Source organism: Ictalurus punctatus, chromosome 10 (assembly GCF_001660625.3).
Source record: "Ictalurus punctatus breed USDA103 chromosome 10, Coco_2.0, whole genome shotgun sequence".
NCBI lineage: Eukaryota > Metazoa > Chordata > Actinopteri > Siluriformes > Ictaluridae > Ictalurus > Ictalurus punctatus.
Window position 1 is genome coordinate 25,583,484 of NC_030425.2, and position 15,526 is coordinate 25,599,009.

General features: G+C 37.7%; 1 protein-coding gene across 1 annotated transcript in view; it reads right to left on the reverse strand.

Moving 5' to 3' along the window:
* Positions 1 to 4,959: 4,959 nt before the first annotated feature.
* LOC108271311 (A disintegrin and metalloproteinase with thrombospondin motifs 7) overlaps positions 4,960 to 15,526 on the reverse strand; it is an 81,293-nt gene continuing 70,726 nt past the window's right edge. The window contains exon 24 of the mRNA XM_017478813.3: positions 4,960 to 8,523. Coding sequence (XP_017334302.1) covers positions 8,375 to 8,523 — 149 coding nt within the window. The 3' untranslated portion in view covers positions 4,960 to 8,374. The remainder of the gene's footprint in view (positions 8,524 to 15,526) is intronic.

The following is a 15,526-nucleotide window of genomic DNA, read 5'->3' on the forward strand; positions in this document are numbered from 1 at the left end:
AGCATATATCACCACCTGAGAACAGCTGCAGGAAAACCACATAGGGACAAACACTCACGGTTTATGTTTAGGGGAAAGAGATGGGGAAGGTTTTACATTGCTTTCATATCATTCTATAAAACACACTGGGGATCATCATCAGCATCATCATCATCAAATCTGTTTAATATTTTGAATTGTATACACAGATTAGGTAGGGGACATCAAGTGTAAAATATATTGTCTTTATTTTAAGCATTTTAAAAATGTGTTTTTGTCATACTTTTAAACCATGTCAGATTTTTTTTTATCATTCTGTTCTATTCTATTCTACTCTGTTCTGATGCCTTTATCATCTATTCTATTCTGTTCTATTCTATTCTATTCTATTCTGAGGTCATCTGTTGCCTTTACCATCTTTTTTAATCTGACGCCTTTATCATCAATACTATTCTACTCTATTCTATTTTATTCTATTCTATTCTGATGCCATCTAATGCCTTTATCATCTATTCTATTCCGATGCCTTTTATCATTTATTCTGTTCTACTCTGATGCCTTTAACATCTATAGATGCATTCTATTCTATTCTACTCTATTCTATTCATCTCATGCCTTTATCATCTATTCTATTCTGTTCTATTCTATTCTATTCTGAGGTCATCTGTTACCATCTTTTTTATTCTGTCTTTATCATCAAGTCTATTCTGCTCTATTCTATTTTATTCTACTCTGTTCTGATGCCTTTTATCATCTATTCTATTCTATTCTGTTCTATTCTATTCTATTCTGAGGTCATCTGTTGCCTTTACCATCTTTTTTATTCTGATATGCCTTTATCATCAATTCTATTCTACTCTATTCTATTCTATTCTGATGCCATCTAATGCCTTTATCATCTGTTCTATTCTGATGCCTTTATCATCAATTCTATTCTACTCTATTCTATTTTATTCTATTCTATTCTGGTGCCATCTAATGCCTCTATCATATATTCTGTTCTATTCTGATGCCTTTATCATCTATAGATGCATTCTATTCTATTCTACTCTATTCTATTCATCTCATGCCTGCATCATCTATTCTATTCTAGTCAATTCAATTCTATTCTAATGCCTTTATCATCTATTCTATTCTGATGCCATCTCATGCCTTTATCGTCCATTCTATTCTACGTCATTCTATTCTGATGCCTTTATCATGTATTCTGAAGTAATCTTATGCCTCTTTCTTCTATTCTATTCTCTATTCTATAGCCTTTATTGTCTATTCTTTTCTATTCTATTCTATGTATTCATTGAATAAATTAATAAACTATTTAATAAGGTATAAATTACAGTATCAACAGTTGAGCATAATGGGGTTAATAAAATCTAGAGCTTGCAGGAAGTTAAACAGTAACGCCAGCAAAAGTAACAAACACTAGCTCGATCTTTGAATGAATATGCAAAGACACAGTTTATAAATGCACAGGCATGGTCAATGTTTCACCCTGAGTCGTATTGCACATGACGTCCATTATTGATCGTCTCCTCTGACTAAGAGATTGTAAGCGGAACCCTCCATCTTACTGTCAATATAATGTGACACACAGCAATTTCCCAATACATATCTTATGCAAGCTTGTAAAGCTAGACAAATCCCATCTGCAGCCAAATGTCAGATAGTCCTAGTGCTAGATATTGCATTACGTATTACTTAGTGTTGTTTACTGGACCTTGCAGCAGGATTTATTTATGAAATCTGATGCTTTTGACTTTATCATCTATAAACTCAGCCAGGTTCTGCCTCATAACTCTGCACAGTGCACTGTGTAATGGAGCAGCTAAATGTCTTGCTGCATTTCAAATACAAATGTGCCATCTGGTGGCTGAGGAAACAAAGGAAGCCATGAATGGATTACACTGTCTCAAAACAAATTATGAAATTAAAAATGTCTTGATGTACAGTTCCTGGCAGTTTTTAAAAAATTAAAAAGACAATATGTTATAATGTTATCATTTCTTTCAGTAACAGCTTTCACAGGGACTTTTATGGCAGATACTCAATGATGTTGCTCCTGATACACTTATACCACACACACACACACACACACACACACACACACACACACACACACACACACACACACACACACACACACACACACACACACACACACACACACACACACACACACACACACACACACACACACACACACACAACAATGTCAGTGTCACTGCTGTGCTGAGAATGAACACCACCCAAATTCCATTCCATTGATGGACAGAGTAGAAGGGAACAATACATTTTGCATAGTAGTACACGTGCTACAGTGGGTAATTGTAGTAATATAGGGGTTTAACAATAATTTTGTATTAACTGTTAAGGGATTACAGCCATTTATTACAGTCCCTCAATTTTTACAGGCTCAAAAGTAATCAGACAGTTGACTGATAAGCAGTTTCAAGGCCAGGCATTTCCTGTTTCCTGGTTATTTCACGACAAATTAAGGAGATAAAAGTTCTGGAGTTGATTCCAAGTGTTGAATTTGCATTTGATAGCTGTTCATGGGAACTCTCAATATGTGATCCAAAGAGGTGTTGATGCAAGTGAAGGAAGCCATCGTAAGGCTGAAAAAACAAAACAGACCTATCAGGGAAACAGCAGAAACTTTAGGAGTGGCCAAATCAACAATTTGGTACATTCTTAAAGAGAAGGAATGCACTGGCGAGCTCAGCAACAATAAAAGGCCTGGAAGACCACAGAAGACAATTAAAGTAGATGACCTCAGATTTCTTTCCTTGTTGAAGATAAACCCATTCACAACATCTATCCAGGTCAAGAACACTCTGGAGGAGATAGGCGTATCGTTGTCTAAGTCTACAATCAAGGGACGCCTTCAGGGATGTAAATACAGATGATTTACCTCAAGATGCAAACCACTGGTAACATTCAAGAACAGAAAGGCCAGATTAGACTTTGCTAAAAAAACAAAACAAAACTAACTTGTACCAGAATGATGTGAAGAGAAGAGTATGGAGAAGGTAAAGAAGGTCTCGTGTTCCAAAGCATACCACATCATCTGTCGAACATGGTGGAGGAAGTGTTATGGCATGGGCATGCACGGCTGCCAATGGAACCGGGTCACTGGATGTTTATTGATCATGTGACTGCTGATAGACATAGCAGGATGAATTCTGAAGTGTATAAAGCTATAATTTCTATTCAGATTCAGTCAAATGCTGCAAAACTGATTGGACAGTGCTCCACAGTACAGATGGATAATGACCCACAACCTGTGCAAAGACTTCAACCTACTTGAGCATGCTTTTCACTTACTGAAGGCAAAACTGAAGGCAGAAAGTCACACAAACAAGCAGCAACCGAACACGGCTGCAGGAAAGGCCTGGTAAAGCGTCTCGAGGCAGGAAACTCAGCATTTGATCATGTCCATGGGTTCCAGATTTCAGGCAGTCATTGACTGTAAAGGATTTGCATCCAAGTATAAAAACAATCCTAATATTTATGATTATATGTTGGTTTGTCCGATTACGTTTGAGCCTGTGAAAATGGAGGGACTCCGTAAAAAATAAAAGGCTGTAATTCCTAAACGGTTAATGCAGTATTGTTGCTAAACCCCTTGAATTAAAGCTGAAAGTCTACACTTCAATCCCATCTTGATTGTTTAGTATCAAATCTATGGTGGCAGCATACAGAGGGCAAAATTACAAAAATGTTGTTACTAATGTTGTTCAAATACTAATGGACCTGACTTTGTATATATATTATATATTATATGTATATATCAGGGTTTTAGGTTATTCAGTACAAAAATTCTGTGTATATATATGCTTTAAATATGAGGGATATGATTCACAATTTCACATTTAATAGCATTTGACTACTAATGAAAGACATTTTAGTTCATTTAATTTTTTTCAACTATCTTGTCAAAACAGATGGATTGCTTGAACACCCTGACAGACAGATGAAAAATAATACAACCCCCTAAGCAATGTCTTAATGAGCTGCAAACTCAAGAGCCAGAAATACAAAAACAAAAATCCTTCCCTGAAGCAATTGTGACAAAAACAGCTGTAGTTTTCCACAAGGTGGCGCTGTTTCACTTCTCTAGACCTTGAAGCCTCTAGCAGAATTCATGGTGATAAATGAACAACTGATCTTTTATAACACACAAAAACAAGATGCATGTTCCCCTTTAGTTCACTGTTGTCTCATGTACTGAATGTGCACTGTTAAGGAAATTGGAGATTTCAAAATCACAGACATCACTAAACACAGCTTAGTTCAAAAAATAGTTTGGAAGGGATGCATGACAGAAACCCTTTGAGAGAAATCCAGAATCCTGACCCACAGCTTAAGGTTGCCTCTCTGGGGGAAATCCTAAAGAAAGAAAATCCACCCTGAAATGCTTGCATATTAATCTTTATAATTAAGCTGTGATTTTCAATTCTATCCAAGGTTTATTTGACTTTTTTTTAATTTTAAACTTCTTTCATCTCACTTTAGTTAACTGTGTCCTACAATACCCACAGTGCAATTTGACTACCTCTTAACATGGTGCAGTGGGTTTAGATTGAATGAATAATGAGTCTTTATTAACCACATATACATTACAGCACAGTGAAATTCTTTTTTCTTCGCATACCACAGCATGCCAGGAAGTTGGGGTCAGAGTGTTGGGTCAGCCATGCTACAGCACCCCTGGAGCAGAGAGGATTAAGGGCCTTGCTCAAGGGCCCAACAGTAGCAGCTTGGCAGTGCTGGGGCTTGAACCCCTGACCTTCTGATGAATAACCCAGAGCCTTAACCGCCAAACCACCAACTTTTGCTAACTTGTATTTGGTGAGTATAGCATTTTCAACTTATTATTATTAATATATATATACACACATATATATATATTTTTAAATAAATTGGTGATATACTACGCATTTAGAATGAAAGGAAAGAGAAAAGAGTAAATTGCCAAAGTAAAGTTCCAAAGTTGTTGATTTTATTAACTGTTAAATCAAAAATTTTTGGCTCAAAATGCACAAAAAGAAACAAAAGGAGTCATGAGTCTTTGTACCACCTCCAAATAAAAAGAAAACGGAAGATGGCAAAATGGTCAAAATACAACATCTAACGTGTATCAAGAAAAAAGGAAAGATTTGCATCATTTAAAGGTCAGTTTTACGACATTTATTAACCAGGTAGGTTCTTTAATAACCAGATTTAAAAATAATAATAATAATAATAATAATAATAATAATAAAAAAAAAACACGTTATATCCCGATGCCAATAATACAAGTCCAAGATGAATATATCTTACTTCAGTACATGTTGATTCAAATTCATGAGCATAACATAAGCTGAGATGTAAGTCACAGCACTGAGCAGTTCTATCTCTAAAGGAAACATCATTAGTGTTTTTTCCTTAAGGCCAGACTTCTCTCTTTAGGGGATCTGAGGTCTGGAACAGCATGAGCAAAAACACTTTGAAGCTGATAAGGCCATGAGATCGCATGAAAATATCACGCAAAAAATGTGAACTATACCATGACACGTTCCAATTTAAAGATATAAAAAAATACTACAATAAAGCAGAGCTATAATGATCAATTGTAGATAGTATTCAAGACAGTTCTTTGGTGTATACATGTATAATTTTTGTGTGTGTGTGTGTGTGTGTTAATTGTTCTCACTGGTTATGACAAGTTCTGGTCTCAAAGACTCCCAGAAGAGTACAACTAAATCTTAGCAAATGTGTGGTAATTATGCATCAAGCATAATGATGATTAAAAGCTGAGAGGAAAAACAAACAAACAAACAAACAAAACACAATCCCAACAGACATAAGGATCAAAGACAAAAAAAAAAAAAGCTTATTGCAGCCTCTGTGAATAGCATCAGATGTGTGAGTGCTGCAAATACAATATAATAATAATGAAAAAACACCATAATTACCATAAAATTACCACAAAGGCAAGACACTACAGATGAATGGTTCATAAGTATTATTATTATTATCATCATTATTATTATTATTATTATTATTATTATTATTATTATTAATATGATGATGATTATTATTACAAACAATAGATGTAGTTTCATGCTGAGAGTCTTACGAGTATTTTTTTTTCTATTTTGTATTAGATTATATTCAACACTTTGCATGTATTTATGAAAATGAGGCTCAATCTAATTAAATACACATATACATTTGCATAGTTTATAAAACCCAAAATCTTGTCTTTGGATGATGTTAATATTAAAACGTTCATTTCATTATGAACACACTCTTCAGTGGGGCTTTTACATAACATTTGTTGTAAAATCATTTATTTGTTATTATAAAAAAAAAGGTACAATGTATTGATTTAAAATTGTTTCTTTAATGTCTTTTTCAGTATAAAATTACATATAAATCACTTACAAAATCCAACAGTTATGAACATCAGGGGAAAATCCTCTATAATAAGTTTTTAATTAGGGGAACAAGTACATTTTCATGAATGCGAGTTATTTTTGGTTCTGAATATAGGAAAAAAAAAATATATATTTCGAGGGGAAAGACATTAATAAATAAATGTGATTTCATGTATTTGCACACAAACAAGTGTGATTTCCTAAGGTTAATATCCTCAATTGACATATGAGGAAACAAGCTTTTCTAGGATATATGACAACGTAATTGTGGAGTGGGTGGAGCTTAAGGCCTTTGTTAAGGTAAGGCAGATAAGTTTCCGATCAGACATGGTGGAGTGGACTGAAACAGTGAAATAAACATTTTTCGGTTGTTTTGACATTTGTATTACTACAGTATAAGAGTGAACATTTTATACAATTTACTCAGAAATCTGGAAAATGTTTGGCATGACCGAAACGTTCATTTCTACCTGTAGTGTCTTGCCTTAAAGATTAAATTGTTTTGAAATAGGCTTGTACGTGGTGAGATAATGTCAAGCTTTCCTATCTAACTGATGCATACTATACAATACATAAATAATACTGCAATGTAAAAAAGTGGGATGATAAATTCACCTGGGCACACTATGGCTTAGTGGTTTGCACGATCGCCTCACACCTCCTGGGTTGGGGGTTCCATTCCTGCTGCTGCGGAGTTTGCGTGTACCCGGACGAAACCCCCGAAGCACGGGGGTTTCGTCTGGGCACTCCGGTTTCCTCCCCCAGTCCAAAGACGTTGGACATTGGTAGGCTGATTGGCATGTCCAATCAGTGTATGAGTGGGTGTGTGAATGTGAGTGTGCCCTGCAATGATGGATTGGCACCCTGCCCAATGCTCCCTGGGATAGGCTCCAGGTTCCCTGCAACCCTGTAGGATAAGTGCTATAGAAGATGGATGCAAGGATGGATAAATTCACCTGAGGATTGCAAATTTCACAAATGTGACTTTCAAGACCAAAAACACACTAATGCTCTTTTAACATTTAGAACTAATTTCCCAAAACAATGCAATGACATACAATTCGCATAGGCATCATTTTCCCAATTGATATTTAGTACCAATGTAAAACTGAATGCTTTTTAACACACAGTCATATCAGATCCTTTTTTTTCAAGTAGACGAAGACGCCGGCCCACAAACCCCCTGATTTGAGTTTGGGCCATGAAGCGGCCCATAGCACCAGTCGTTTTTTCGGCAGCACTTTTTCTTTACACTTCCTCTAGGTTTATACATTGATTAGATAATAGCTGCGATCAGTAGAAAGCATTGTTTGAGCTTGCAGCTCATCTTATAAGAAAGAAGTTTAATAAAACAGAACTACATGCTTATCTAGAATGCTAGACAGAAATTCATGAATGTCCTTATTGTAAGTTTATGAGTAAAAAAACAATAAGATGGTGGGAAAAAATGGCATAATTACTTGCTATTGCTTGGGTTATGTATGTTGAACTGAAAATAAAGATGAATTAATCTAAAAAGATCGAAGAACGAGTGAATTATTGCTACAGGATAGATGACGATGCAAATTCGGCACTTCCTTATCTTTACTCAGTATCCCGGTGGTATGTGAAATCCTCCATGTCTGCTGTCTATGAAGGTTTTCAATATGCTAATGTGAATTTTAATGTCTAGAATTAGTTAATCAATGCTACTAAACACTGTTATTCATCTGAGGTGCTTCATTAATGCTAAAAACTCAGACAAGTGCTACAACATCTACGTAGTCTTGATTTACTGCTACAGAATCAAGGATAAAGCCTTGGTACGTCAGAAGGATTCTGCAGGTCAGAGGAAACAAAGCTTTGGTCAAGGCTTGTCCAAGATTCGGTGTGTGTAGGAGTGTGTGTGTGTGTGTGTGTGTGTGTGTGTTTTTCTAAAAAGAAAGTCAATATTCCCCAGGTGTAAAAAAGTTCTCCCAGATCCTCCTCCTGTCTCAGCGGCGGGTGGCTCGCTCATTACCACGGCCTCCATGCTCACAGGTTTTGCAGCACTGCGATCGAACAGTAGGTTGGTGACATTGGCCGATCCACTGGAGCTTCTGGCAGAAGCGGAACGTCAGACGATCGCGTAAACACTCCTCACCTGGAAAACACAAAGGAAACGGTTAGAATCCGATTGAGTACTGCTGAGTACAGCACTGCTGCTGAAAAAATAACGATAAATATGGCTACCATGATCATAAGACCTAGAATAAGGTCAATCAGGTCACTGCACTGCCGATGATCAAGTCAGCATGTAATGGCTTGCGAGCTGTGTTTTGATTCCCCATGTTAAAATATTTTCTTTTGGAACAGGAAGTCAGAATGATGATGTGTTGAAGTGCTTGGCTGATTTCCACAACACCCACCCCGACCAACTCTGACAGCAGCTTAACTAAATATGAAGAACATCAAAGAGTTTAACAAACCTTTTTTGAACAGTGGATGATTTCTCACCACCACCTTCACCCATGCCTGTCCACTTGCCTTTAATTTATTTATTCATTTTCATATGGTTCATTAACATGTGATTCATTTACATGTGATTCATTTACACGTGATTCATTTACACATGATTCATTTACACATGATTCATTTTCATGAGATTTATTTCAAGTGATACATTTTCATGTGATTCATTTACGTATGATTCATTTACATGTGATTCACTTTCATGAGATTCATTTTCATGTGATTCATATTCAAGTGATACATTTTCATGTGATTCATTTACGTATGATTCATTTACATGTGATTCATTTACTAATTTGCTTCTCTTTAAATCCAGTTTTAGACTGTGATATTACAAAGGTCTTTCCAGATTATTACTTGCTACACTGTATGATAACCGCAGTATAATTGCCTGAATTCTATAATACAATTTGTTCACCATGTTAGGTTTAAATCCTCTAAAAACAGATTCGCAATTAAATAACATTACTCTGTTCCAATTCACATCTTTCAAAGCATTGGCATGTTCTGCTTACTCTCACAATCCTCCAAACACCCCCACACCCAAAGTCTCCATAAACAAATGAGACAGCAGTGTATCCTACAAAAACCGAACGTTGTCCACAATGTGAAAACAACTCGGAGAGTAAGCTGAACTAACCAACAAAATTACCAAGACTGATAAACAGTCTGCACACAATAATAAATATAATGTCCTTACCTTTTAAAGACTTGTAACAAATAATATAACAGTGTAGCACGCAAAGCTGGGGAGATAACACTAATAAAATTAAATAAACAGAAACTCTAACCCGGTCAGAGCATCAAAACAGAGAAGCACATTAATACAGAAGTAAATTTTAAGAGGAGCTCTACAGAATTCGGATTTTTATTGAAGATATTGTCGTTGCATTAAAACAATATTACCGACCTTTACTGCTGGAGTACAAAGTGTTACTGCTTTGTACAAGGTGTACAAAGACAGAATTTTGTTTTCGGTTAGTCTGAGGTAATGACACGCTGGCATTGAACAGCCAAGCTGATAAAACACTCTTCTGAAAAGTGCCTGTCACATAACTGCAAACTCGCACAAATTGCACATTCGTCTGAAACCCACAAGTGACTAAACTGTTTGGACAGCCAGGGGAAGTTCATTCTATCACCTGGATGCCAGGACAGAGAAAAGTCTTAATGGATGGCTTTCTTGTACTGGGTATACGGCTGCTGGGCTGTTTTTGGCTTTGTAGGTATACGTGAGTGGTTTAAATCTAATGCAGGCAGCTACAGGAAGCCAGAGGAGGGAACACAGCAGTGGAGTGATGCAGGAGAACTTGAAGAGGTGGGAAACAAGTCATCCATCCATCCATCCATCCATCCATCCATTTTCTGTACCACTTATCCTACACAGGGTCAAGGGGAGCTTGGAGCCTATCCCAGGGAACTTGAGGCACAAGGCAGGGGCCACCCTTGGACTGGGTGCCAATCGATCATAGACCACAATCACACACACTATGGACAATTTAGAGATGCCAATCAGCCTACAGTACATTTGGACTGGGGGAGAAAACCCCCGAAGCACGGGGAGAACATGCAAACTCCGCACACATGTGGCGGAGATGGAAATCGGACCCCGGAGATGCGAGGCAACCGTGCTAACCTCTAACCCACCGTGCCCCTGGAAAACAAGTCTTGAAATCAAATTCATTCTGGATCAGATGCAAGGGTCTGATGGTTAAATATTAAATGAAATTGTCGGCAAGCATGAGTGTTTTAAATTTGATTCAGGCAACAGCTGTCTTCTGGATATTTTGCAAGCGACAGATCCTTCGTGCAGTCAGACCTGCCGGGAGCGAGTTGCAGTAGTCCCATCTCAAAATGACAAGAGACTGAAAAAGCACTTGTGGACAGGAAATTATGGATCCTCCTGATGTTGTAATGGAAAAACCTGCATGATCATTTGAGGTTAGAAATGTAAATAGAGAAGCAAAGTTGTTTGTCCAAATTACTCCCACTATCAGAGGGTGTGATCTGAGAGTTGTCAAGGGAGAGTCAAAGATCTTGATGTGGGACTATCTCCAGGGTTACACAGCAGATCAGTATTGCTACGACACAGTTTCAGCTGCTGAGCTGCCATCCGGGACGAGATGTCTTCCAGACATGCTGATTTTCAAGCAGAAGCATGTCACTGAGGCTAGAAAAAAGGCGACGAGTTGTGCGTCATCCGCATAGCAGGTGTATGAAAAAATCCACATGAGGATATAACCTCATTAAGAGAGTGAAAGAGAGGTATAGAGGGAGAACAGAAGAGGACGCAGCACTGAGCCTTGTGGGACACCTGTGGAGGATCCCCTCCATGTCACTTGATATGATCAGGTAACAAGCAAACCACCACCGTGATGTGCCATGTTTCCAAGGTTCATGAGGACGGGAGAGTTGATTTGTGAACATGTGATTGCTGAAGATGGCTGACAGTTTAAGGACGTTGAGGACAACAACAACAGCAAAACAATTTGCCTGCTGAAAGCAAAAGGAGCTACTGACCTCCCTTTACTTTGTTTCCTTGTGTTCTTTTCACAATACCATGAATGGAAGGCAGTGATTAACCCTCAGCTTTTATGACAGTTTTTTTTTTTTTTTCAGTTGCAGTCAAACATTATTCACTCTCCTTTCAAACTTTTTAAAAATTCTAAACGGCTTCACATCTCTCTATACAAACATGCAGCAATACACAAAAGTTCATTTCATGAACATTTCATCAAAGCACATTCAATTTTTCAATGTTCAGAAACTCCCACACACACACACACATACAAGAGAAGTAAAATTTCTGAACTGCAAGGTAAAAAACACTTTTCATTTAAAGGGGACCTATTATGCAAAATTCACTTTTACATGGTGTTTGAACATATAGGTGTGTTGGCAGAGTGTGTACACAACCACCCTATAATAGTTGATATGTTGGAAGCAGGAAAACTGGGCAAGTGTAAGGATGTGAGAGACTTTGACTAGGGCCAAATTGTGATGGTTAGACGACTGGGTCAGGGCATCTCCAAAACGGCAGGTCTTGTGGGGTGTTCCTGGATGCAGTGGTTAGTACCTACCAAAAGTGGTCCAAGCAAGGACAACTGGTGAATCAGCACCAGGCTCACTCTGACATGAATGTCAGAACTGGACCATGGAGCAATGGAAGAAGGTGGCCTGGTCTGATGAATCACAGTTTCTTTTACATCATGAGAACGGCCGTGTGCGCGCCTCGCTTACCTGGGGAAGAGATGGCACCAGGATGTACTATGGGAAGAAGGCAGTGAGTCAGCTGAGGCAGTGTGACACTCTTGGCAATGTACTGCTGGGAAACCTTAAGTCCCGCCATTTATGTGGATGTTACTTTGACACGTACCACCTACCTAAACATTGTTGCAGACCAAGTACAATCCTTCATGGCAACGGTATTCCCTAATCTCAGTGTTGTCTTTCAGCAGGATAATGCGCCCGGACACACTGTAAAAATTGTGCAGGAATCATATGAGGAACATGACAAAGTGTTCAGGGTGTTGACTCGGCCTCCAAATTCCCCAGATCTCAATCCAAGCGAGCATCTGTGGGATGAGCTGGACAAACAAGTCCAATCCATGGAGCCCCCACCTCACAACTTACAGGACTTAAAGGATCTGCTTATAAAGTCTAGGTGCCAGATGCCACAGCACACCTTCAGAGGTCTTGTGGAGTCCATGCTGAGATGGGTCAGAGCTGTTTTGGTGACACAAGAGGAACCTACTCTCTCATATATATATATATATATATATATATATAAAAAATTAAAAGTCAGTTTATGCCTCAGGTACGTTCCTGGAGATGAGCATAAAGGAATAACACGTTATGCGTGTGAGAGCAGGACAGACGAGGGCACAGGGTCTTTGAATCTTCATTACTTTCTTAGTGGTGTGACAGAATTATTAGTGGATGTGAAATTGTAAAATTAAAGAAATCTTTTCCATTTGTTATTCATGAACCCACTGAGGAAACAGCAAAAATATGGTTTCTTACCACAGTGCTGTTGAATTATGAATTTGCTATCATAGAAATGTGATATGAAATGTTGTTGTTTCTTATAGTAACAGCTTACACACATGTGTAACTGTTGATATGGTGACGTTCTATTGAGCATTTATGGAAGGAGTCTCCAGTATCAGAAAAGCTGTAACTTTAAGTTGTCTGAGATGGGAATTTCTTGAGGATAGAGGTCTTTCTGGGTTTTCTTTTGTTGTAAAAGGACAAAGTGTCATTAACCTTCACACACACACAGAGAGAGAGAGAGAGAGAGAGAGAGAGAGAGAGAGAGAGAGAGAGAGAGAGAGAGAGAGAGAGAGAGAGAGAGGCTGGTGAGAGAATATCTGTTTATAGCTGTTATAGCTGGCATGACAGACAGAATAAAGACGACAACAATAAAACAAGGAAAGGAAAAAACAGGATGATAAGAAAGAATGAAAAAGCAAGAATGACAGTAAGAATGGAAATAGAAAAAAGAAAGAAAGAAAGAAAGAAAGAAAGAAAAGGAAAAACAGGAAGAAAAAAGAGCAAGAATGACCAAGATAGATAGAAAGAAAGAAATAAAGAGGTAAGAAAAAGAAAAACAGGAATAGAAAGAAAAAAGAAAGAAAGAGCAAGAATGACCAAGAAAGAAAGAAAGAAAAAAAAAGGAAAAAAAAAGGAACAAAAAGGAAAGAAAAGGAAAAACAGGAATAGAAAGAAAAAAGAAAGAGCAAGAATGACCAAGAAAGAAAGAAAGGGACAGAAAGAAAGGAATAAAAAGGAACGAAAAGGAAAAACAGAAGAGACGGAAAAAGAAAGAGCAGGGATGACCAAGAAAGAAAGAAAAAGAAGATTCGGTGCTTTAGCTGTGAGAGGACGTCAGAGAAATCATTTTGAAGGGCGTTACGTGTAAAAAAAAAGAAAAGAAAAAAAAATGACGTTTTTTTCTGCAGAAATGTGAAGCACAAGAGCTGTACTACACTAAAGCATGGTCTGAAACTCGAGGTACAAAGAGTTCTGAAACTGAAGACGAGAGATTGTCTATAGCTGTTATAATGTAACCGATAACGGGATATTTAACTGGAAATGGAATTATAAATGGAGAGAAAGTATGACACATTGTTCTTTAAAGAATTTAAAAAGCTCTAGCTCTGGCAAATTGCCGTAGTTTAAGAGGAGTAAAACACTTCAGAGCATGCTGTAATAAAACATAATCAACAGCAACGATAACTCCACTTTACGTAGGACACATAACACCACCTAGCCGTTGCTTATTTTTCATAACAATACACACCCTTTCTGGCACGATTTCAGGTTATTCCATACAATAGAACTCCTGAAAGGAATCTTTTCACATAAAATCCTACACATTTATATCCGTTTATCATCACAGCACCAGTTTGAACTGATTTCAGTAGGTGGAATGTGTTGGAGGTGAATCTCCACGTTCTACCTGCATGCAGGATGATGTAGTATCTGTATTAGAATCTAAATGATCAGAAAGGAAAAAAAACCTCAGAAACAGCAGAGAGCGGGGATTGCAACACTTTCTTCTGAAACGCATGATAATTCTGGATAAGGTTTGCATACTGATGTATTACGCAGACTGAAACAGTCTAGAAGTTTGCTGGACCCTCAGCAGTGACCTCGCTACACAAAGAGGGCCAAACTCCAGCTGCAAGACCTGAAGTGAACTGCATTCCACCTCAGCTCACTACACTGGAGGTTTTTGGCAAAGCGCTCGGAAGAAAAAAAGAAGGTTGTGTTTGTTTAATCTGTACATTTAGCACTACATCCAGAAGTCTTTTGTGGAAGAGACCTGGCCTGACATATTCCTGCAAAGCATAAATACTAAGAATACCAGCACATTTAAGTGCAACTTAAAAAGTTTATGAGAGAAATAGTAACCGGTCTTCAGTAAAAAAAAAAAAGAAAAAAAAAGAAAGAAAAATGAAAAAAGTTCTGATAGTCAAGGAGCGTCATCTCAAGTTCAGGCTTCACGTTAGTGACCCTATAACTAGCCGAGATCGAAAGCAGTGATAACGCAAGATTAGATTGGTAATTGCTCTGTAGATGAAAGTGTGCCAATATTTTAATGAGGGGGATTTACTGATAATGACAAGCAAGCAATTTGCAACCAGCGATAAAGCTGAGATGTAAAGAGGAATTAGTAAAGATAAAATCTACAAAAATGTACACGAGGAAGGAAATTCGGAACAAAACGCATCAGCTTTGCATGTATGGAAGTTAAGTAAGAAATAAAACACAGTAACAGTAATTACGCTTTGCATCAGGCTGCATCGCAGCACCGTGTCGGCCATTATTTTCCTAGAACCGCACATTCAGACGTGTTTTATTCCTCTTATACCGGGCTCTCTCTTTTGAAGTTATTAAGACACTGGCACTGGAGTCTTCTTCCAAAAATGCTAAATAAACATCTCCTCACCAAAAACTTCACCGTATCAACAAATACACAAAAGTTCCCGTTTACGTTCATGTCATTGTTGAGAAGGTGAATTTTTCTCTGAGCAGGGATTTATTTTTCAATCAAGTGTCTCAAAATCCCTGCAAAGTTCAGGATATTCCACTTATTACAGCGCTGTTCTATTTCCCTATAACACCACACC